This window comes from Takifugu rubripes, chromosome 1, assembly GCF_901000725.2.
Source record: "Takifugu rubripes chromosome 1, fTakRub1.2, whole genome shotgun sequence".
In the NCBI taxonomy this organism is placed as follows: domain Eukaryota; kingdom Metazoa; phylum Chordata; class Actinopteri; order Tetraodontiformes; family Tetraodontidae; genus Takifugu; species Takifugu rubripes.
The window spans coordinates 13265217-13289913 of NC_042285.1; the positions used below are offsets into that span (position 1 = coordinate 13265217).

At 43.3% G+C, this 24697-nt stretch overlaps 1 protein-coding gene across 3 annotated transcripts in view; it reads left to right on the top strand.

The window, feature by feature from the left end:
- Positions 1–1248: 1248 nt before the first annotated feature.
- LOC101065727 (protocadherin-15-like) overlaps positions 1249–24697 on the top strand; it is a 103624-nt gene continuing 80175 nt past the window's right edge. For all 3 annotated transcript variants that reach the window (XM_011606156.2, XM_029842026.1, XM_029841981.1), the window contains exons 1-2: positions 1249–1636; positions 19973–20123. In XM_011606156.2, coding sequence (XP_011604458.2) covers positions 20003–20123 — 121 coding nt within the window. In that variant the 5' untranslated portion in view covers positions 1249–1636; positions 19973–20002. The remainder of the gene's footprint in view (positions 1637–19972; positions 20124–24697) is intronic.

Genomic DNA, 24697 nt, shown 5'->3' on the forward strand with positions numbered 1-24697 from the left:
AGAAGAGGAGCGATCGTATCCTATTGAAAACACACTTCTGTTCTAATTATCAAACATTTCTCAAGATAATCAGGCCACTTTTGATCCTTGGGAGTGAGTGAGTTTGAGTGAGCTCTTTATTTCTGGGACAGAACTTTGAGCGTGGGTTTGATGTGAGCTTCCTCTCCTGGCCATGGGGGGCACAGACCAGAGCAAAAGCAGAACCGAGCAGAGCCATCAGCCTCTAATCCATCCATGCGCTTTTTGCTGCCGATATAATTAGGTTCCGATGGTGGTGGATCATTGCCGCCTGCGGTAAGCGCGCATCTACTTTTTCTACTTTTCAAAACACCCCCTTCTGCTTCCCTCCCTCCCTCTCTGTCAGTGGCGTCCACAGGCATTTTTTGGGGGAGGGGGGGGGGGGGGGGTAGTGCTCAGTAAAAACTCAGGGCACATTGTGCAGCGTAGAGAACTGCTGGTTGCTTATTGATTTAAAAAATATTACAGGCAAATGTTGAATAAGTTGTTAACAAAATTACTAGATCCTTTGAGTTGACTACGCTGTGATCATCCTGGAGAGGCTCCCTTTCTTTTTCCTTTCTTATCCTCTCCTTTGCTGCAATAAGTAAAAGAAAGAGACCCTCCATATGAATGACACATTTCTTCCATCGTCATTCAGCAAATAAATTACTGCAAGGGTTAATTATCTAGCTGAATGTAAACCTTCCTCCCCCTGCCTTTTCCTTCACTGGGTCTGTAGCGGCTATCGTATTATACCTGTTTTGATTTTGGCAGCGCTTCTTAAGCAGGCGGACAGTCACCTAGCTTAGGCTCAGCTGTTTGCTGCAGTATGAGATGAATAAATGCAAGTTACAGCTTGGCAACCAGGCTTAGGAGGCAAACAATGCACTCGATTCATTTACCTGGTACCTGGCTGGTGGGGCAGGGGAGGATGGCTGCAGCTGTGCATCGCTGCTGCTGCTGCAATGCGCCTCGTGTGTGTGCGTGTGTCCGTGTGTGTGGTGGGGCTTTTAACCAATGACTGATCGATGTTCATATCAACATGGGACACATATGTGTAGACTGTAAAAAAAAAAAAAAAAGAGAAACGACAAAAGGGCACTTCCTTGGTCCAGAGGGCAAAGGGCAGGTGCTTTAGCACCACCTAGAGTCAATCTGTGCTCGCCGCTGCGCTCTCTCTCTCCCTCCCTCCAGCTGATGTCGCGTTACCTACCCCCTCTCTCTGACTCCCTCTCTCTCTCTCTGGCTTTCTTTCTCTCTCTCTCTCTCCCCCTCTCCTCTCTCTGCTTGGGAAAGCAGCGGGGAACACGAGCAGAGCTCTCCTGTTACCCGCGTCTGCCCTGCGGAGCTCGCAGTGCGCATCCCAGACTTGAAGCTTGAGAGCGGACTCCAGGAGAGGGAGACTACCTTTTCAGTAGTTTTGTGGCAGGGGGGGTACAACACCCCATTTGGACTCTGCCTTTCGAGGCGCGCATGGCGGCGTATTCCTTCCTCCCCCTGCACCCCACCCGCCCTGCTTAAAAAAGTGCCGGCAGCTGAGTTGTGTGGATGGTATTTCCTGGATTTTCCTTCCGCGGGCAACAGTTTGGGAGGGAGCCTGGTCTGCTCAACATATGGCTTCAACGAGGATAACGCGGTAAGTCCGATTACGCGTCTGTAAAGTGCCTTTCACTTCTGTGACGCATGTGCGCGGAGTTGCCAAAAAGCCACATTATTGATCTGATTCCGCTGGAGACTGGGGAGCTGGGCTCCACATACAAATGAAGTTTGCTGTGTTTTCCAGCGGAGCGAAGCGATTAAGCGACGCCGAGAAACTCTCAAGGTTTCCGGACAGCGCGGGCGTCGGGGGGGGGGGGGGGGGGGGGCTGCTGTCCGCGGTGCTGAAAGTGAAAAAGAGCCAGGCACGTTACTTGAAATTGCCAGCTCTCATTGAGCAGCGCTGTCGCCTGTACAAGTTTGGAAAATGTGTCTATCGATTAAGATCAGGTCTGGTGCTGAGCAGCAGCTTGTTGCTCCTGCAAAGCCTCAGTAATCGATCTCTCAGTGCGGCTTCAACAAGTCGCTGGCAAGCTGTTCACTCTAATGGGAGGTGTTCTGTGACCACGCGCGTGCGTGTGTGCGAGCGTGCGTGTGTGTCAGGACAGTGGTACCGTCAAAAAGGTTACCTCACCAACCGCAGCAACCTGTCCGTCTCGGATTATTAAAACAGTCATCCGATTACCCGAATTAGTGCAAGCTGTCGCCTCCCCAGCACAGAGGGGAGAAAGTCAGAGGTCGCAAAACGCGCCTGCGTGTGTGGTGGTGTGTGTGTGTGTGTGTGTGTGTGTGTAATAGAATGAAAAGAACAAATGTTGTTCTATGTGATGCTTCTACAACAGCTGAGTGATTTTTTGTGGTGTTCTGGGTTGAAGCCATGGAGTAAATTCTCAGTGGAATTGACTTATTTCTAAGTGTGTGTGTGTGTGTGTGTGTGTGTGCGCACATGTCTGTGTAGGTGCGGACATGCGTGTGTGTGTCTATGCGCGCGTGCCTGTGTATGTGTGTGTCTGTGTGCGTGCGGCCGCCTGTGTGTGGGAGGAGTCAGACAGACAGAATGTGTTTGGCGAACCTGGGCCCTGTTCTCTCCTCACCATGTCGAATCCTGTTAGTCATGCTGGATGAGAAAGCAGCAGGATTTAAGTGCTGCTAAATCCCCACCTTTTGAATGGCACAATGTCTGTGAACGTCTGTAAATGACTTATTTGTTTCTTCAAGAAACTTCCTTTCCCCACCCCCAATTTTCTTAAAAAAAAGGCTAAACAATCCAACAATGATTTAGAACTAGTCAAATCATTAAAACTGACTGTGTGGTGATTAACCGTAATGGCAAAAGTTCATGAAAATCATGGAATCGGTGTGTTTAGTTCTCTTTGCAACCACATCTCCTCATCTCCAGTTTTCGGTTCAGCTTCAACACTATTTTGATTGATCCAACACAGAAAGACCAAGGTCCCACAGCACGGCGTCAGCCCTCCTGGGACGTCTCAGTATGTGGGTGTTTAATGCTGTAATGTTTTATATTTGTTTCTATTATTCTAATTCAGTTCAAGTGGCAAGAATAACACAATCCTTTCAAAGACAGACATGAAGCGCTGACAGGCTGGATAAACTGGTTTCATCACCCAAAGAACACAGATTTTTAATCTTGATATCCCATAAAACATCAAATTTCAGAGTCTGTGTGTGAAAATAGAGCACGGAGTAGAATCTGACATCCGGGGAGAATACTGTAAAATTGTATATGACTATTCTTCTTTGTTTTGATGGCCTACACCCCACACCTTCCTCTCGATCTTTTGTTTGATTCGACAGCAGCAGGTTTGACAGGTTGGTGGTTGAATCCACAGCATCAGCAGAGTCCAGGAGGCCTCCGCCTCTGCTGCCACAACAAACGATTGATGTCACGTGCGTTCTGGTGCGTTACCATCAAGGGCCACTTTGGTGATGTTCTTGGCGGTGACACAAATCACCACAATGTTGCTTTCCAACCTCTTCACATGTTCCTGAAGAGCTCCAGGCTCCACAGCCACAGCCTGCTGCTCTCAATGTGCCTTCAAACAATACTTGACTAAATCAGACAATCTATGATGACATTGTCTGTGATGATGAAAGACTTTATGTTGTATTTGTTCTCTTTTGTGAGTGTTCGATTCATAATAAAGGATCTGGATGTCTTCAACGTGGGGTTGAGGTCCTCCATGACTGTTTTTGTTTGATGCCTGTTGTATTGAACTCTCCAGTGTGAGGGATTGGGGGTTTAATTTCAACAATACATCCCAGTTAATTGTTCGTAACAAGATTATCTGCCTGCTGGCCAAAACACTTCCTGGAATTTGCATATCTGGCAACCCAGGCAACAAAAAACAAAGAGACAAATTAACAAGAGCCGCCTAACTTATTTAATTTTGAACCGAATTTCTCTCTGTGAGGACCACTCTGTACACAGTTAATTAAGGATGGAAGAAACGATGGAGGGAAATGGTGGCATGTGGAGGAAATAGTTTTAGGATAATTTACAAATTCAATCATCATTGTCTCAGCAGCACTCATTATCCAATTCCAGCGTTATCGTTTCTGAAACTGGGTCAAATTATTTCTTTCTTTGGTTGTTTGTGGGTGCTTGTTGGTGTTTGAGTCCCAGGGTGGGATTAGATAAACTTACTTTAATCCTGTGTGGTAAAGGTTCTGAGGAACTAGGAACTCCCCTCGCCCAACTTTAATACCCTAAGCAGCTTTCTGTCTGATCAGGGGCTCCAGAACCTTTTCAGTCTTGGACCCAAATAAAAAGAATTAGTCAGTGAGCCGTCTTTTAAGTGGCGTGGTGTTTGGCGCCTGAACTCTCAATCTCCAGTGTGGACTCTCCCCTATGTTTTGACATCTTTGGGTAATGATGCACGGCCAGCCGCTGGCGTGCCACCGCTCTCTTTAATGTGGCTGCAACAAGGAAAGTGGGACATAACCAGGCGGCGGTGGGGTAATGGAGTAGATGGCTTTCACCTGCCTTGAAGCAACCTAAGGCTGTGGCATTTTATGTCACCATTCTGGAAGCAGACGTGTTGTTGAGCATCAAAGTATTGATTACTAGTACTACTCCATTACTTCTGATACCGAGAACTCGTGATAGTGGGTGTTTGCATGCAGATTTCTTATGCTAATATGGTGGCTGAGAAGTGCAATACAAAATATCATTATTCATTACTAAGTTTGAAAGAAATGTATTATCTTTATTTATTTACATTTTACATAACAAAATTACAAAACCAAGTCACATTGCATTTACAGTAAAAAAAAAAATTATACAATGGTTAAATAAATGATTAAACAAATTACATATTGCAACAATTACCAACTTGAAAACAAGAAAATAGGAAAAACTGGACAAAAGTTGTTGACTGGAAATGACCCAGAATTTTTAATGTCGGATCTGCGAAAGTTTGCTACCAAAGTAAAAAAAAGAAGAAGTTATTATTGTTTTTACCAAAACCTTCCTGAAAAAACCTTCTGTACAAAAACTCATAATTTATTTATTGTGATGATTTGTCATTTCTCAGAAGACTGATGAGGAAAACCGCAAGAAAACAATTGATCACAAGATCCAAAACAAAGAGTTGTGTTTACATGGTAACGGGGTCACAACAGTTTTCACGCTTCATTATGAAGACCCGCCCACATCGAAGAGCAATCCTGGACAATTTCACCAGCATCATGGGGATCTTAGCTTGACAATTCAACAATAATACACTCGCTTGCTAAAATTTGCTTTGAGAATTTGTTTGAGCTCTATGCAATATACAGAGGAGGCTATTGTTTGTGTGTGTGTGTGTGTGTTGTGTGTGTGTGTGTGTGTGTGTGTGTGTGTGTGCGTGTGTGTGTGTGTGTGCGTGTGCGTGTGTGTGAGCGCGCACCTGTGCGCCGTGTGTTATTGGCCACTGCTAAACCGCAGGAGGTTGCCAGGTTAAGTCTCACCGCTGGTTCACTGTGTCGAGGAGTGTAAGTGTGTGTGTGTGTGTGTGTGTGTGTGTATGTCTGTGTTGGGGAGGATTACAGCAACTATTACTGCCAACTTCAAAGAGTCTTTGGGTGTTTGTGGCAGGTCAGCATGTTTACACAGGAGAATTGATGTTGTCTCTCTCTCTCACACAACACACACACACACACACCACACACACACACACAAACACAAACACACACACATTTCAGACCTACCTTATCTCCTCTTCAGGACACACTCTCACATATAAGGCACCCACTGCCAGAGCGGACTGGTCTTATCAGTTGGTCCCAGTGAGTCGAGGGAGGCATTTAATCAGGGTCAGCGCTCAGCTCTTGGCATCAGACTGATTCCAACATCACCTCTCCTTACTCATCCACCCTCTTCTGCTTCCTGTTATTTTTTTCATTCCTCCATCCCTCCACTCAACAATCCCGTCTGATAAATATTTCTCGGCTACAGTTTGTTCCAGAAAAGTTCAAACCCAGTTCACTAGAGGCGGTAAAATAGTTTCACGCTCAAAGATTTGCTAACTTTTTCAAAGTTTTGCAAATCTCTGACTTTCAAGTAGCAATTTACTGGTTTCACTTACTTGTTGTTGTTGTTGGTTTTTAAATTATTGCAAATGTTTGAAGCACCAAATCAAAACTGTCATTTCCTGGTGAAACACTCCGTGTTGACCGAGATGTCAACAACATTTAGAACACTTTAGTTTATGTCTATGCTTGTGAGGACCCTCGGTGATATAATGCACCTCTCAGAGCATCACTTTAACCCCAGCCTTCACCCCTAAGATCACACCTCAACTCTCACCCTGATCTAAACCCAATTCTCAGTTAAATCTATCAGTCGAATCTTCAAACACACCTTTGAAGATTAAACTTGACAAAATAATTATACCTACTACACAATTGCTCTCTGATTTGACAATTGCTCTTGTCAAATCATTTGGAAAAAATATATAATTTAGATATAGAAAAGAAGTAAAAAGTCCGTCTGTGGGCTATTTCAGAAGCCAATTTTTCCCTCATCAGTTCATGATGAGGGCTCCTGCTCTCAAAGGTTTCTGAAACATGTCCATGTATTACCTTCTAATTATGTCCTGATTGAGGTGCAGTTCGGTTTTATTTTAGAGGACAATCCTGCAGGAATTGCACCAATTTTATTTCTTTACATTTTCAACTCTTGATTCGAGTGATTTGCTTTATTTCTGTTTTGCTGTAATTTTGCTCTTGTTAAATTCCACCTCTTGGATTCTAAATGAGGGCCGCACCACACTGATGCTGAGATTAAATATACATGATCCGCAGGTGTAGGGTTCACGCTGCTGATCACAGCCGACTGAGTTCACCATGGGAGGAGATCATTTAGTGTCTGTTGGTGTCTGTTGTGCAGCAGAAAATAGTCTTGCATCAAAAATAGTCTTGCATAAATCCCCCAGCTGGCCTTTATCACCAATAAAAAGTCAGATTTGTCTAACGCTGGTCATTTCATATCTTTGTTGATTATCAATGCTTGAACTGTGACCTTAAAACGCTGATGTGAAACCTGAACTCAGTGGGTTTATTATTAAATGCCCACAAGTGGAAAATGGGAATCTATGCTGCGAGGTAAAAAAATGAACCGAACAAATAGGAGCTGCTCTAAAACGGACCTATCAGACAGCCCGATGGTGGTTCTTGTCTACAGTGTGGGAAGATAAGCTGGTGCAGTTAGAAATTAGTTTGGTTCTGAAAACTTTAATGCAGGAGCACTGAAGTGATATAACACATTATAAACCAGGTGAAAGAGTCTCTCTTCTTCTGACCTAATAAAGGAAAATGCTGGTGAAGAGAAACATCCTCCTGTGTGTTTATCCCCACAGTGACACAGATGCTGTGCTAATACCCGACAGGACAGCGGTCTGGCAGTTGCAGGATATCATGCACATTTGGGCGGGGAGGGCTTTCTTGGGTCACTGAACCTTCAGGGAAAGATAAAGCTTAGAGCCCGATGATGAGACTTACCCCTGCCCTCACACACAAATGGTTTTTAAGGCAACTGAATGTCAGATAAAAAAGACAGTTTTCACCTTTTTCCATTCAAAACCCCCTAAAAAGTGCGTTTCAGCCACAGCGTGATGTCAACATCCATCTGCTGAACGTCACGTGAGCAACGTCGGAGCGAGGAGGCCCAGAAACAGGTGTCTGGGACGGAGTCAGAGCCGGATAAACCTAGCGGTTGACTAAAGCCCCACAGGATTCAGAATATAAAGCACTAATGGATTTATATCAGGCTGGACTGGCCTGTGGGTTCTGCTCCGAAGCCCATTTCCACCATTGTGGTGTTAAAGGAAGTGATGAGATTTCACAGCATTGGACAGTCAACATTCCTGAATGTGTCAGCTGATTTTGAAATAATCAATATGGGGTGATATGACATGACAATATCATGTTGTGTTAACAAAATAACACAGAATATTAAATAAAATAAAATAAAATAAAATAAATTAAATTAAATTAAATTAAATTAAATTAAATTAAATTAATTAAATTAAATTAAATTAAATTAAATTAAATTAAATTAAATTAAGAGATGCAGCTGATATTTTACAGACCGTGTAGCCAGTAAACTTCTAGCTTTGTTTTTTAACGACCTACATCATCTTTCTTACTCTGTTTGAACTAAACTGGATCCAAATATCTCAAATTGATTTGGACAAAATCGCGAAGAGCATCTGAGTATGTGCCGTTTCTGAAATACTATGTCTAAACATCTCCTCTGCTTTAGTCAGTCACTGGACTGGAATGAAGTTGAAAATAAAGCTGACTTCATAATGATCATCGTCCTTTCTTCATCTACTCCGCTCGCCAACAACTGTTGACAAATGATTTTTCACTCCCACATGAATTATTCCACCTTCTTTTCTCTCTTCCATTCTTCATTCTCAACACTCTTATTAATATTAAAGCCAAGCTGTCAGTTCAAAGTGTTGGAAGAAGCAAAATTCACCTTAATTTTGAGGTCATGGCTAAAAAAAAACACTGAAGCTGAGAATTTAAATGAACTACACACAAACTAACTAATTTAATAGGCTTTATCCCACTTTTAACAGAAAGTGGCACAATCTTGATGTTTAACTTGGGAAAATAAATCCAGATAAATCATTCGGGGACCTACTAACTACATTCTTGGCGAGTTTTTCAAACAACAGTTGACATTTTAAAGAGGAGCATTTTGCATTTGCATGCAACAGGCTTGCTGCCAAGGTCATGTGACGCCATTTGAGCGGTGCTGTCAGCTGGTGCCGGTTCCAGGCTAGCATGTCAGACCTAAATTGTCTTGGTGTGAACACGGCTGTTGTGGCTGAAGCTCATTACCTGTGAGGAGGAGTGTGTTAAAATAAGGTGCCAAGAAAGGAAAACAAAGGCTGCAGTCGTAGACAGAAGAGAATCAAATTTTAGAATTTGATTAAAGATTCAGCTATGCTAACATACAGCTGTCGGTCCTCACAACTAAATCAAAGCCCTTTCAATGAGTCTGTAAGATAGTCCAAAATGATGGCACATGTGGTTGATGAACTGCAGTGTTTGAATTATTTTTAGTGCAAATATGTTGTGTTTGCAAAATAAGTTATAATCTAAATACTTTATATTTGCATTTGCTAATAGTATGTCTTTGAGATTTTGTTGCTATATGTTGTAATGGTATTAGCTGATAGTAGCAATACCATTGTGGGTTTTGTGTGTCAAGTCTGATGTACATATCACCTCATAGATTGTTTAACTCTTAATATTTGTGGATAATGGTGTTTAATGTGTGGATATGTGTGTGAATCACCACTACGACTTTGGTGATTTCCAGTGTCTGTCGGGGATCACTACACATTTGGAACAGGTCCAATGTTCCCTCTAATTTTTCGTATGTCTGGGCATACAGACAACCTTCCTGAGCACACTGAGGACCACTGTGAGCAACATCAGAAGTGCTCGCTGTGGCCACACACCAGTATCACACCTGGGATCATAGAAAGTTTCATGGCTCATTAAAAGAATCAAATTACAACTGCAATTTCCATTAGTTTACTTTTAATATAACTCATTTGGCCCACTTAATAATGCAATAATGTACCAATCCCTTTTCCCATCTTGAGTAGTCCAGCTTCCATTTTGTCCATATTTTTCCATCGGAAAACTCGCTTACAACTTTAGCTTCGCTGCATGTTTTGCAGAGCAGACCTTTCTCACTCGAAAAAGAAAAGATCTCACCCAGTTTCACTGCCTGTTCTTCTATTTGCACATACTCCGACAGCCATTCCAACTTAAAAGAACCGCAGTTCTTTTTTACTTTGGTTTGGGGAGTCGACGTATCACATTCACTGCCCACTCGTTTCACCATGATAAGGGGTTAGCATTAGCGTCACTTAACTCTGCCGCACTGTACATGCGCAAGTACTGTCAATGCCGTGATTGGCTGCGTAGCGTAATTGCATCGTATCGTATGATTGGCTGGACACCTGTCACCTGTCACTCACTGAATTACACAGCAAATGATACAGAAAAAAAGTTAGATATCTAATTCATTTGCAGTGCGTTCACTGCGCTGGATAGGCTTTCTTGTGCGCTGAGAGTGTGCGACCAGTGTGCAATTGCGCAGTTGCACAGCTTAGAGGGAACATTGGACAGGTCCCCTCCAACAGATGACAGAGACAGTTCCCTCCATCACACGTTAAAGCAACTACAAGTCACACCCAGTCTGACAAATGCACCCCTCTCTGGGAGCCTTTGGGCTTTCTCCAAGTCCAAGCAGGAGAGCTGTGGTGTGAAAATATCAGCCGCCTTCTCCAAAATATCCGACCGAAATCAGATGTCGGATTTAAATTAAACTAAATGTTGGACTTTGTGTTGAATCTGTTCTATGTGACATTCAGGTGTCTATTTTGGGCGACCAGATGATCTTTCCTGATATTTGCTTGAAACTTCAAAGATCTTTTTGAAAATGCCTGTTGCAATGATTGATCAAATGTCAGAATCCTCTTATGGGTGTTGCTTTTATACATTTTTTGGAGGCGTTGAATAGTTTATTTTCTAGTGTTTTCTCAGCATTCTGGTGGATATGCATCCTGTTCCCTCTGTTCTTCATGTCTTAGTATGTTTAAAGCATACAAGGCTGTCATATAACATGTGTTGTGTTGCTGTGTGGGTGTGGGATCCCACATATGGCCTTGCTCACAGGATGAATGCTGATGTTGGAACTATGGAGCTAAATTCATGCCAAAATGTAACAATCAAATTTAACGTGTGTAGCAAATCCCCCATGATTGACAAATAACCCCAGTGAGGTTTGCAAATCCAAAACACCACAAACGATCTGTCAGAATACTAAATCGGGTTTAAGCCTCACTGCTAGCGGTAGTGTGGTTAAAGGCTAACGTGTTGTTACTGGCCAGTCCCTGGCCAAGCCCACAACTGTGGAGATGAAGGCTGCGTCCTGCCCACATCCCATCATATGGCGTGCCAATCTCTGGAAGGATCCTGTGCATTGCATGTATGGGCCCTAAACATTCTCAGGCTTCTCCATCTGACCCACAATCATGTCCCCACTGTGCTTCAGTGCCAGTGAAACCTTTAGAACAGAGGTTCAGAGCAGCTGTAGCTGACGGTCAGAATTCCTGCGTAGCAGCCGCCAGCTCCAGTCCCGATGTCCATCAGACGCAAGCTTCCACGTGATGGACACCAAATCCCCAGTCAGTCCAATGTTCTAGGTCTTACATCGAGGCAAGCTGGGAGTGACTCTGAGTCTGACCTCTTCGATATGGAGGAAGAAGGAGCTGATTCTTCTTTTCGATCATTTAGTGCTGCTGGCGACATCAGATATACATCAATGTACTTGTATAACCTATTTTTTATTTTGTATATTTCATTGTTTCTCAACCGTGATTTATTAGAGCTATATATCTGTTTAATAGGACTGTACTGCATTTGCAAAGCCAATTGTGTTTGTTTGTTGATGCTGTTTTGATTTGTACTGACCTCACTGTGGCTATTTGTGAATCATGGGGGCATATGTAAAACACGCCGAGTTTATTTGTTAAGTTTGGCATGACTTTAGCTCCATATAAAACGGCCAGACAGGAGGCCTGGAAAAACACCAGAGAGGAGATTTATGGGTGTAGTGAGAGAGGACACGATGCTAGCTGGTGTGAGAGGGACGGGGTCAGATGGAGACAGGATCCCTGAGGGTAACAGCTGAAAGGAGAGGATTAATTCCTCACCCCCCGAAAAAAAGAAAAGAAATTGGAGTTGCCGCCACATTAGTGGTGGAATCAGACATGTATGATATGAAACCTAAGATTTATTACTATCCATACAAATGCTCCATTAGATAATTGAAAAGAGTGGGCTGGCAGGGATGTCAAACCAATCAGCCGTGGTAACCAGTGGCAGAGCAATCTGTCATAGTTAACACCTACGTACACCACGTTAACCACAGGCCACGTGTCATTATTCACTTCCTAAAATTGGTGGCAGCGCGTGAATAGACAACATCCGTGAAAACACACGTGTGCTCACTCATGCGGGCCCATGCTCTTTAGCGAACACTCCCTCCTCTGGTCAATACCTCCCTCTGTGCCCACACAGAGATCTGCTCCAGTGAGGAACAGGAAATGAGTCTTACTGGGCTTAATGGAGGACAGGAAGTTGGTCATCAATGCTTAACTGTGTTCCTGGTCCTAAGGTGGGTCTGACTGAATCCATCCATGTGTTCATTTTACTTTATAAATGATCATCATAAATCGAACAGTCACAAATTTGTTTGGGAATCAGCCACATTGTCAGTGGCTATTGTTAGCTAGCATGTCGCTCACCCACCCAACTGATGCTAAATGTAAATACTAACTTTAGCTCACCATTGAGGTGCCGCGTTGTGTTGGTGGAGGGTTTTGGTGAACCTGTGAGCCATAGTGTTGCATGTATTTGTCCCTGGTAGAAGCTTTTACATGAGATTATGAGAGACTTGAGATTATAGCGTATGAGATTATAGCGTATGAGATTATAGCATATGCCCATCTGAACTGCTGCCTGAAACCTCATTGTTTCAGATGACACCAAAAAAGACTTTATCGTTGATTCCTCAGTGAGTAGCTCTAGTAATCCTCCGAATCATCATGTTTCTGCTATCAAAAGCTGGGATGGATTCATATCTACGGATATATTCTATTGTTCTGTAAAACTGTTGACCTTATCCAAGAGGAGACGCAAGGGCAGCGAGCAATCCTCGAGAAATCCACAGCTTTGAGGTGGCATTTGCCCTCATTGCAATTATTACTGATATTTAAATACAAGGCTTGATCTGCCAACCGTTAAACCCTTGAAAGTGTGCTTCTCATCATACAAGTAAAGATTTATTAAGAAACTCTAACGGGTGTGCACTGCCTGCAGTGATTCCTAAATGGCTGCTGCATATCCATTGACGCTATTGTGCTTCTGCACATAATGGAAACCAAGTCACAAGAGGTCGTACTGTTAATGTCGGATGGTGATGACGTCTGTACACATCAAACAAAAGACCTCTGAACACATAAAACCTTCTCCACATGTGGCTCAGCAGCTCCTTTGTTGAATCCATGTGGATGCAGACTGATGTAACATCTATACTCCATGCATGATATATCATGGCTGATATACTTAAAATAAAACTGTTGGAATAATTGAAACTTTGGAATTGCTTATATACTAAATACAGCAATTGCAATTAACTGTACCGTATAAAGTGTGAATACAACATGACAAATAATGTAAATATCTCATACCAAATCAACAAAAGAGCTCTGAACTCATACAGCTTTCTTTGCACATGTAGCTCAGCTCCTTGTAGCACACAAGCGGAACGTGCATCTGCAGAATGCCAACAAAAGTGTCTGTGCGACTTAGCAAAACACGACTGCACGTTCACAGAGCTTAACCTAGCGTTTGCATCTGCATCCTGTTACAGTTTCATCATTTCACACAATAAAATCAAGTGAAATTGTATTGCGAAAATAAAACTCACCTTCTCTCAGTCAATGCCGCTGTAGCCTGAGAGGCAGGCGACGAGGTCAAACCTCAAACCGAGGTAACTTCCACCTTCTGTTCTTTTTCTGCGCCTGGAATGGCACAGCTAATTATAAACCGATTCTGAAGCCAAATGTTGCTTTGTGACATCTTCCAAGTCATCATAATCCGATTTCATTGGGAGAATAAAAAGGTCTTTGATGGCAAGTGCAGATAAATCGCACAGGTGAATTTGATGGCACCTGAGGTGACTGCAACGTGTCCCCGTTTAATAGATGTGGTGCTCGTGTGTTCCTGCCACTATTGAAAAGTCAAGGGGGCCTTTAGCCGCCTAGTAGAGTTTAACTAAAGCTGTAAACACACTTATGGGTTAAGATGAGTCATATCAGAGATCAGTTCTCTGCGGTCTTCTATACGTTTTTATACCCTCTGGTTTGAAACTAGTGCTCAGGGTGAGAGAGAAACTGCCAGTAGGAGGTCACAAATGAACTAGCTTTACAAATTCCACTTTAGAGCAGTGTGTTTCTCTTCACACACATCAGGAAGTCCTCATGGGGAGACTGGAGTCAAACCCAGCTGATGGAACTGAGAACTGGAAATACTAATGGAACAAAAATATGATCTTAATGATGTCACATGAGAGAGTAGCAAATTGGAGATCAAAGAAAGGGTCTAGTCGGGTGCGGCTTGATATGTCTGCTGCATCTCCAAAAGCAGCTTTAGTTGACCCATCTCTACACAATCAAGAGAAATTACTCTGGATGTCAAAGGGAAAAGAAAAGAGTGAATAAAGCTTAGTAGGAGGCTCATCTGACATCAAAAGATCAGGAAAGCAGCCTCTAATAATGCATTTGTGATGGCAGAACCTGTTGGGATCTTCTTTGTGGAGCATGTAGAACGGTGGCATTGACATCCTACGCTTGTTTGTTTCTTTTTCCAAATCCAAATTAGAATGCCCATCAAATCAAGTGAGTTTAAATTTTGAATAAATTTAACATATTCAGAATTTCCTTAGAAACCAGGAGGGTCCAGAAAATCAGCGTTCAACTTTCCGCAGTGTTTTTGCCACTTTGGCGAAACTATTGTGCTTGAACCCTTTTTGTTGTTTGGTGAAAGACATTTAAGAGGCATTAAAAGCAGAGGCTTGAGGAGAAAAGGGCAGTTCCTTCTCATGAACTGCCATTAACTTATTGGATCCTAGGTGTGTGTGTGTGTGTGTGTGTGTGTGTGTGTGTGTGTGTGTGTGTTTAGGTCTGTAATCAGTAGGATAAGCACCTGCTTAAAAAACTGAGCTTTGCATTTTCAAATGTTTCCAAATGCAGCGGTTGATAACACAAACCCAGCGACATGCATCCTTTCTGACAGACCACTGTAGCGATCGGTCGGGCAAATCTTGTCCGTGTACTCGCTGTGCTCAGCTGGCTTCCTGTTTCCCTTCATATTTATTTTTCAAAATGAAATTAAAACCTAGCATAAAAATGGAAGGAAAAACTCAAACCAATGAGAAAAATAAAGTCCTGATATCCTAACACGATCCAATTAAGTTTCATGCCCAAATATCTTTGTTAATTAGAAAAGATCCATCCTACACGTTTGAATGTAGTCGCATTGCGTTGACAAGGTTTCAAGCAGGCAATTAAAAACTACGGGTGAACTATGATGAATACTGGAATATTGGTTTATGCTTGTAAGTGTGAGTGTGGCACTGTCACAGTCTCCCTAGTTAAGTTAGACATGGATGGATGGATGGATGGATGGATGGATGGATGGGTGGATGGATGGATGGATGGATGGATGGATGGATGATGGATGGATGGATGGATGGATGGATGGATGATGGATGGGTGGATGGATGGATGGATGGATGGATGGATGGATGGATGGATGATGGGTGGGTGGGTGGGTGGATGGATGGATGGATGGATGGATGGATGATGGGTGGGTGGATGGATGATGGATGGATGGATGGATGGATGGAGGGATGGATGGATGGGTGGGTGGGTGGATGGATGATGGATGGGTGGGTGGATGGATGGATGGATGGATGGATGGGTGGGTGGGTGGGTGGATGGATGGATGGATGGATGGGTGGATGGATGGATGATGGGTGGGTGGATGGATGGATGGATGGATGGATGGATGGATGGATGGATGGATGGATGGATGGATGATGGATGGGTGGATGGATGGATGGATGGATGGATGGGTGGGTGGATGGATGGATGGATGGATGGATGGATGGATGGATGGATGGATGGATGGATGGATGGATGATGGACTTCTTTTACCAGGAACCAGCAGACTCCACTAGTATTCTGAAGGTCCCTCATGATGCAACCAAAATCTTGGCCAATCTCACGACTGGAACAAATAACAAATAATAGGGATGAAAACAGGGAGAAGCCTCTGAGGGGAAGCTGATCCCATGTGAGCTTTTAATGTGTCCATGTTGGTCTTGCATCTGTTTTCTTGTCCCCATTTACTAGCCCAAAGCCTCCGTGGACAGGTCCACATGTTCTCCCCCTCTGCTCTTCAGACTGTGGCTGCTGCTGCTGTCGGGGCTCCTCCACTGCCTCTGGCTCATTTTCTCTTCTTCACACCTGCGGGTTTGGATGAAACTGTGGGAAATCGTAGTTTTGGGGACATGAAGGTAAAAATGAAGGAGGAGACCCACTGAGTCTTTGGTTCATTAGTCCAGAGACGGAGGGGTTCCCATGTACACAAGTTTTGGTGGTGTGTCTCTCCATCACAGGCGGTCGTGTAGAGAAATCTCGTCTGTCTGTCCTGGTGAAACGCTCTGCAGCAAGACAGTGCACAGCGCACAGCAAGTCCTTCAGAGCAGAGCCATAAAAGACAGAACTCGTTCAGAGGTGCTCGGAAAAATGCCAGATGACAAATAGAGACACAAACAAGACGACAGAACAAGCCACAGAAGCTGTGACAGTACAAGAAGGAGGCTTGTATTTGTTGTCTTCTTCTGCATGCAGCCAGCAGAGTTCCGTCAGCGAGTCATCGTTCATGTGAAATGACAGGCAGCTGATGTCAAAGGCGGAGGGAACGGCACGTCAACGTCTCTCGCTCTCGCTCTTGTTGTCTTGGGTCAGGGCTTCGTTTTGTTCTTTAGCGTTGTTATTGTGCTATTTTTACTGCACAGGGATTAGGACTCTCTATCAATAACTCTTCCTGCTTCCTTCCTCTGTGCGTTCTGCTTTTATCCCTTCCTTTGTTCCTCTTCTGTAGAAGTGTGGCTCTTTCTGAGGCGACAGTCTCAGACAGTCCTCGTCTCCTTTGCATCACGCCGTCACCCTGAGTGTGCTCTGCTGTAATTTTGTCCTCCATCCTGTGATCCTGTCCTACGTACCTGGGGCCTTTTTGTCTCCCATGCAGGTTGAAACTGCGGAGCATCTTTACATTTTAGGGCCACCTGCGCCTCTTTGGGATGCGTTCACAGGCTTTATCCTCTGTTCCTCCTTCCAATTATAGACACTTTTTCTGTCTTCTGCCCTCTATGCTGTTATTTGCATTGCTTTGCAGTGTTTCTCTAATTCGGGCCCCCTCAGTGCCTCTGTTGAGCGTATTTCCTCCGCTCTCTGAGGTATGGAACTTTTTTTAAGTTCCAGTAGAGGAGATGTGCCTTCTTTGTGGTTACATTCACTCACAGCGTGGTCTATACTGGTGTCCTGGTGTTCTGTGAACTTTACTGAAGAATAAAAGAGATGCAAATGAGGCTGCCCAGCAGACACATAATTTACTTCATCTCAGTTCACAAATAACCCTGCTGGAAGACAGATAGGCCAATCTGTGAAGCCCGTAAATGTCATTTACCCCAGTTCCAGGTGTGTTTCATCATTCACACGTGCACCTCTATCCCAGAATAATCCCAATTTAAGCTAATTTATGTGAGGCTGGACACCACGACACTGATAATAAGTGGAGCTATTAGATATGAGAAACCCTGTGAGGGCCAAAATAGGTGTAGCCTCACTGGCACTCAAAAGCAAAACGTTCACTAGGAAGTGGGGGAGCGACCTTGGCGAGGGTCAAGTTTCATCGGGTGGTTTTCAATGTTTGCTCTGCAGTTAAAAAGCTCCTGGACCATTGTTGTTAAGGGCCAATGTGGCTCGATATCTACAGTCATTGACTATTTTCCAATAACCTTGGAAAAAACAACAACATGCATTTCACATGTCTGTTTTTATTGTTGTTTGGTCCAGTTCCGGTTGTGAAAACACAAATAGTTTAACAATTGGACGAATCGTCTGTAGGCAGCACGCTCATGCTCAGACTGTCAAATGAAAAGTTTAATATGAGGAAACACATTGTTGCCGTAGATTTTTTTCAGTTCCAAATCCAATTTCACTTACAAACTGGATAACATCATCATCATCATCATCATCATCATCATCATCATCATCATCAATGTATTGTATTGTAAAGATCCTGGCTGGCGCGTGTTTAACTTAGAGTCTTTAAGCTCTTAGCGCTGCAGTAAAATGACGCCTCACTACACATTTATCAACAGCATATTTCCCATACACTCAATGGGATCCTTCATCATAACAATAAAGATTGGATTGTTTGTTATATTATGGTTACTAAATATTTCATACCCATATAAATTCACATAAATGCTTTGCTTAGTTGTTTGACCACCAACATAATATTACAATACAAGTTGACTTGTCCTTATCAAACTTACTAACCTTTCCTGACCTCTGGGTTTTATTTCCTATCCCCACCATAGTGCCCATTGTCACAGAAATGCTGAAGCACCTGTGTTAGCCGCACATGCTAAACCCAGTTATTGGTTGTAAAACAAGACTTTCAGATATAAACTCGGGGGTTTGGCAGCATATCACAATTCCATTTTCTTGTCTCCAGTTGGAGGGCACAAGAAAGTTCTGTTTATTCATGTTAATTGCAGAAGGTTTAATATTTGAACTGATGGTTTTATATTTATATTTTATATTTTTCTTATATGCTACATTGACAGCTGAGAATCAGTGTTTCGTTCATGACAACAGCGAGAGTGTGAGTCTGAAGCCAACTCCACCTTGGGAATCTTTTAAGCCAGTGGCAGGCAAAGGTTAATGTTCAGCCAGACTAGCATCCTTTTGTATCAGTGGCTGTTGTGCTTCTGATAGTGGAGTGCTAATGTGTGTTTTTAATGGAACTGGCCTCAAACAACCATCTGTACAATACAGCTAAAACAGAAGATATTTTTCTAACATGAAAAAAAAAATTCTTAAGGCTCAGACTATCTAAATAAACATACTAGATGTCATATAAGCAATTCCAACGGCCACAAATTAATTGGTGAGCCGTAGATACAAACTTTCAAGGATGGCAGAAAACATGATGATCAATATTCAAATAGATGCAACTCTCCCAATGCTCATCGCAGAGGGTAGACCATCATGCTTTGGTGTTGGGGCTCCTCAGCAGAGATCAGCAAGGCAAGCATGGGATGTTCGCAGAGGCAGGCTGCCATATATCATCGTACGCTAGAAAACTGTTTCCATCAGAGGAGTTAGGTTCCATCCCAGCAGCCACCTGTCCATCACAGAACACACACCATCCACACACATTCATGCAGAGTCCATGCTGAGCTGGAACCTTCTCGCCAAGGGCTCACCACACTTCATTGTTGGACGAGATGAGACTGAAAACTCACTTTGGGAGAGCCACCAAAGAAAAATACAGGCACTCTCCCTGCCCCTTAAATACCATCATCAGCTAGATGAGCATTTTCAACTGAGTACATGTGCCCTCTTTTATCTCATCACAGCTCACTTTTAGGGTTTGGACCAATGACATAGCAGTATTGATGTAAGAGAGCAGTGAGCTGCTTCACCACAAAGCAATCAAAAGAACAATTTAAACCAAAGTGTACACACTCACACAGCGCTAAAATGTCTCTGACTTCAAAGAAATGGCATATTTTGCCTTTGGCTGTACATATTCTGCTTATGAAATGTAATTAGACTCACACCAAACATGCACACACGCACACCTAGTGCATTCCATTTAGCTTAATGCACAAGCACAAAGGTGGTTGATCAAAGGTTTCAGATTGGCGACGTTCACAAGAGCAGCCGCCAGATGAATATTAAATTACATCTGAGTCTTAGATCGTGACGGCCCCTCAGCTAAGGTGTGTAATGGAGTGTGCCTTCAATACACAAGCGCTACTTTCACAGTTGATTTCTGCATCGACGGCACCCAAAGCAGCGCACGGTTTTGCTACCTCCGCAGGACTTCTGCTGCTCCTTTCACTGGTGACTCGCATGCGTGATAATCCGTCCTCCATTCCACTCTTCCACGCTGAAGCTAAGGGCCTTTTGAGGGCTGCCTTTAATGGTGCATGCTGAGCAGCCACTAATGAGTTGTGTCTTTCTTCTCTCTGCAGCTGGATGCCCAGTGAAAGGTGGTGGTGAAGATGGCTAGGAGGCACTTAGCGGGGCGGCTGACACCGCCCCGGGTCAGATGGCCCTGTTCCTTGGGAATAGGAATCCTTTATCTGCTCCTGCTCTCGGCCTGTCTGGGCCAGGATACAGAAGGTAAAGGCAACCTCTGGTTATGTGGCCCTTCTCTTCTTCTTTTTTCTAATTCAGGGTCAGATAAGCTTGAATCCCTGCTCAGCTGGGTTTTAATATTGGGCCTGAGCTCAGAACTTTCCTATAAGGCTTATCTGAGTAACGAGCATCAGAGTCGATTTCCTGATTGATTATTCCCGTGTTATGTTTTGTGTGCCGAGGATAAACGCACAACTTTTTCTAGATTGCAAAAGCAACATTTATCTCAGGGATTTAAGCAGCAGCTCACATTATCGGATTTTTGAAAATATCTGTTGTTTCATTTTTTTTGAAGATGTTTTAACATCTTTTTACTGATTTGCGATGCCCACAGGTTGTATGCAAACATAATCTCAGACATAACTCTTATAAACCAGTTCTATTTACTTAATCTGATGCCACAGTTTCCTACCATTTATGTCCAAATGGGCCTCCAGACAGAGCTTTTATGAACGTGGTAAATTACTGTTATAGACCAAAGAGTGATTTATCTGTGGAGCTGCATCTTTATTCCCATGAGTTGTTAATCCCACCTATGTGAACATGATACTGATAAAATAGTTACACGGTTTATGAGAGTTTTTAGTGTAATTTCTTTTTAATGATGGCAGACATGCAGTCATCTGAAAAAATGAATCTCTGTGACATGCTTTTTTGTTTTAGCCATGCTGGCTGTGCTGCCTATCTTAGGTAAGCAAGTATGCTGCTGATATGTGTGACATGAATTGTCCAAACAAACATGTTGGTGTAGAGATGGAGATGTCGGCGTCACCCACTTTATGAAATCCCCAGATTCCCAAGATGAGTTCAGTTAGGAAGGATTTAGGATGAAATTGAAACCAGTAAAGTAACGAGTTCAAAGTGTGACTGGTTCTTGTGCACACATACACTCCTCAATGTGTATCTGATCCGCTCCTGCTGGGGGACTTTTACCTCACGCCAATGGGTTTGGATGGATTTGCAGGAAAAGTCTTGCACATGTAGCAAAAACCGTCGTGCCAGGTCTGAGGTGGCGATGCAACCTGCATGGTCAGCATTCAGGCAGGCATAAGGAAGGTCCCTCTTTGTGTAAAATGCTTGATAAATGAGGCAACCACACCCACTGATGGCATCAGAGACTGGTACCATAGAACTCAGCACATTTTTCACTTTGACTATCTTATGTTGGGTTTATGCAGAAGTATGAGGGCATGTATGAGCAGTGAGCTGGAGCACCTCATCCCAGTTCCAGTTCAGGTCTCCCTGGACGTACTTCTCATGTCTCCTCACCTCCCAAGTCCACTAAAGCTGTTACAGGAGTAAAATGTGTACTTCTGAAGTTTAACTTCCTCTGCCAAATGCACAAATAACAAAATTAGAAGAATTTAAAGAAGCTGGATTTTTGTGTAAGTGCTCCTCTCGACTGATATGCAGGTATTTCTTTGATGACCTCTCTTGGGATGAGTGCCTGGTCGTGGTTGTACTCTGTCATATCCACACCAGTATGTTTTAACGAGCCTTGGCTCCAGTATAAGTGACCTTAGTAACTCGTGTTCAGTCTCCCCAGTTACAGGAATAAAGTATTCAACTAACTTCAGCTGAAGTGTACGGCACAGAGGCGGCACTTGGTGATTGTTTTAACTGAATGTGACTTATCTGCAAATAAGAACGAGACAAGAGCAGATGACAGAAACGGTGCCATGCCTGAGCTGTTGAATATTGTGTGTTTGGCATGAGTATGTGTGTGTTATCACAGCTCATTGCTGATGCATGAATGACTGCAAATGCGGTGGTGCGGAATTGTTCCTTTACACCAGTGTAAATTATTATCAGTTGCAGTCCAAACTGCACTCCTTCCGTGCACATTTTCCCCCTACGGAAACATGGTGGGACACGGCTATAGCAATAACTGGCTCCACTACAACTTGATAACCAACTATTGTTTCTTCAGTGGGTACTTTTTCCCCTCATTTTTGCAAGTATAACTGCTTATAGTTAGCGTGACTGGTACGCCGTGGCTCTTCCTTTCAGATTCACCTTGGCTGAAGGAATAGCAGCATCTGACCTCTAGACTCACATCACCACTGCTTATTTTAGCCACAGAGTTATTCTGGCATTACCTGTTGTCATTTTATTCAAGAGATAAGGCTATAACAGTTAGAATTAATGTTCTGAATCCTGCAGAACTCGTTCAGGCAGACAACCTAGGGTGCGCCATTTCAGATCATTTCAAAAGGGTAAGAACCTGAGTACAGGTTCACCACAACACTGTCAAAACGATCCAACACTGGTGAACAGGAGCCCAGGACCTAAATAGCCGATTGATTAACGATTGGCTGCAAGTGTGACTGTCACCAGCCACAGCTTCAGGAATGTGTATCCACCACACCCCTGGAGAAAGAACAGAGAAGGAACAAGGCACACCAAGACAACCACCCAGGACCCTGACAGTGGCATGCCCCTCTCTCCTGATTAGGGCAGGTATTTCAGTCCCCACGTTTACCTGATCAATCCTGATTGCTCCATGCTTCTACTGCTCTTGATGTATGCTGCTCATGCTGCTCTGCCTTCTGCTCTTGGATTCTCCTTGATTTCTACTGCATCCGGCAACAGCCATGAAGAGCTATCATAACCGTTACTGGTGTGGGCAAGGATCCCGAGATGGCAAAACGCCCTACTGCTAAAAGCAAATAAGATAGAGCTCCAGCCAAGACATGCACCCAAAAGTCTACTTTGTTCGCTGTCCAGCCAAATGCCAAATTGTTGTTGGCTTGTTTAGCTCAGTCAAATTCAGCAGGCACTTCTTTTGGTTTTGCCCTAAGCGACAAAGTCTTGACATTATTGACCAAACTTGCCACTTTGCCCTGGAGGCCTCTGAGACCTGCAGTCACTAACTTTGGGCATACCGTTCTTGAGCCGGAGCCATTCCTGCCTTAGTAGGAACGGGATTATCCCAGGTGCATAGCTCGGTCTCTGGTTTTATTTTGGCATCGGGCCTCGTTTCTAAGATTACCACAATAGTTTCTTGTTGAAATTTGGAATGTATATAAAGAAATTCAATCAGTGCATAGACGGGTCATTCGTATATCTCAAAGTGACAGATTTAATTTTGGTCTTAAAACATTCCACACCTGCTCTGCTAAGCTACCAGCCCGACCACCTACAACCTCCAGGTGCCCTATTTACCTGGCAACAATACACCTATATGCATAAAATTTATATAAAATATATGAAAGCTATGTGTCCAAAAGGGTGCATCCTGCAAAATTGGAGAAATAAATCCTGTTCATCCCCCCATGCTTGTGTTGTGCCAAGCCTATGTGTGGACAACACATTTTGTCTACCTGCTACTGGTATTACATTTTGAATTTTACTATAGGAGTTATTAATAATTACCAAAAAAGAATTATTTAGAATTAAGCTCTTGGATCAAAGTATTACATCAGCTAGGGCCACCGTCAATCTGAGAAGAGAAAAGAAAACCAATTCATTAAATGAGTCTCATAAAATATACAAAACTGTCCATTTAACACTCTGATTAGGACACGTTTGCATGCAGGTAGGTTTACAAGACACTTCTGAACACAATATGTAAAAAAAAAACATACAATCCTTCTAGAATGTAGAAAGGAGGAATGAGCGACCTTGTGTGTGTGTGGGTCTGTGTGTGTGCATGTGTGTCCAAGAGGATGCCCAGTCCTTGAGGCCATGAAGAAAGAAGATCAAAAAAAGAAGCTCTACCAAGCGGAGGTCACATGCACATGTGAAAATGTGATAAGGGGTGTGTGTTTCATGAGGTGCCAGATTATAGGACGCATGCTAGTTTAGCATGCAAGCGGCCCTGAAGCCATGTATTGAAACTTGACTACATCAACTGAACAATGTGGCAGAGCCAACTAAACTCTAACCTGACTACCAATTGATCACAGCAACCCACTAAAGCACAAATGCAACATTAATTTAAGGGTCTATGCTCAGTGCTTGAATTGCTAAGCTTCAATTGTAGAATTTAAAACCACTATTTGAATCACATATATTGAATTTTTATAGTTTTATTTGAATCATTGCATTTAAAAATAGAATTTGATTGGTATATATATTCCCACTCCCTTCTTACAATTCAGTTTCAATTTACTGTGCTGGCCAGGTAATGCTGGAAGAGCAGTTGAGCACAGATACACAGGACTTTTCACAATAAGCACCACCAACTCTGGGGAGAAATTTCAGACCTTTTCACCTATGTTGTGTTGCTCTTTTAGCTGCTGATTCTGATGAAGGAGCCAAGCTGGGAAAAGGTGTAATTCCATCTCTGAAAGCATAGTTTGCTGTGTTATCCTTCTGATACACTATGGAAACCTGCTCAGTCCTTTGAGGTCCATTGTTAGCAGCTCAGTGCTAACCAGTTCCAGTTAGATTAGCCTGTAAACCTCGTGTTTGGCAGCTAATTAAACTTCTTTTGCTGTATCTTGATAATTCCTCAGCCTTGTTTTAGAATTTTACTCTAGTCGTAAGGTTGCTGAAAAAACTCAGCGACGACTGGGTGGTAAATGGAAACACCCCAAAGATCCCAGTCAGAGACG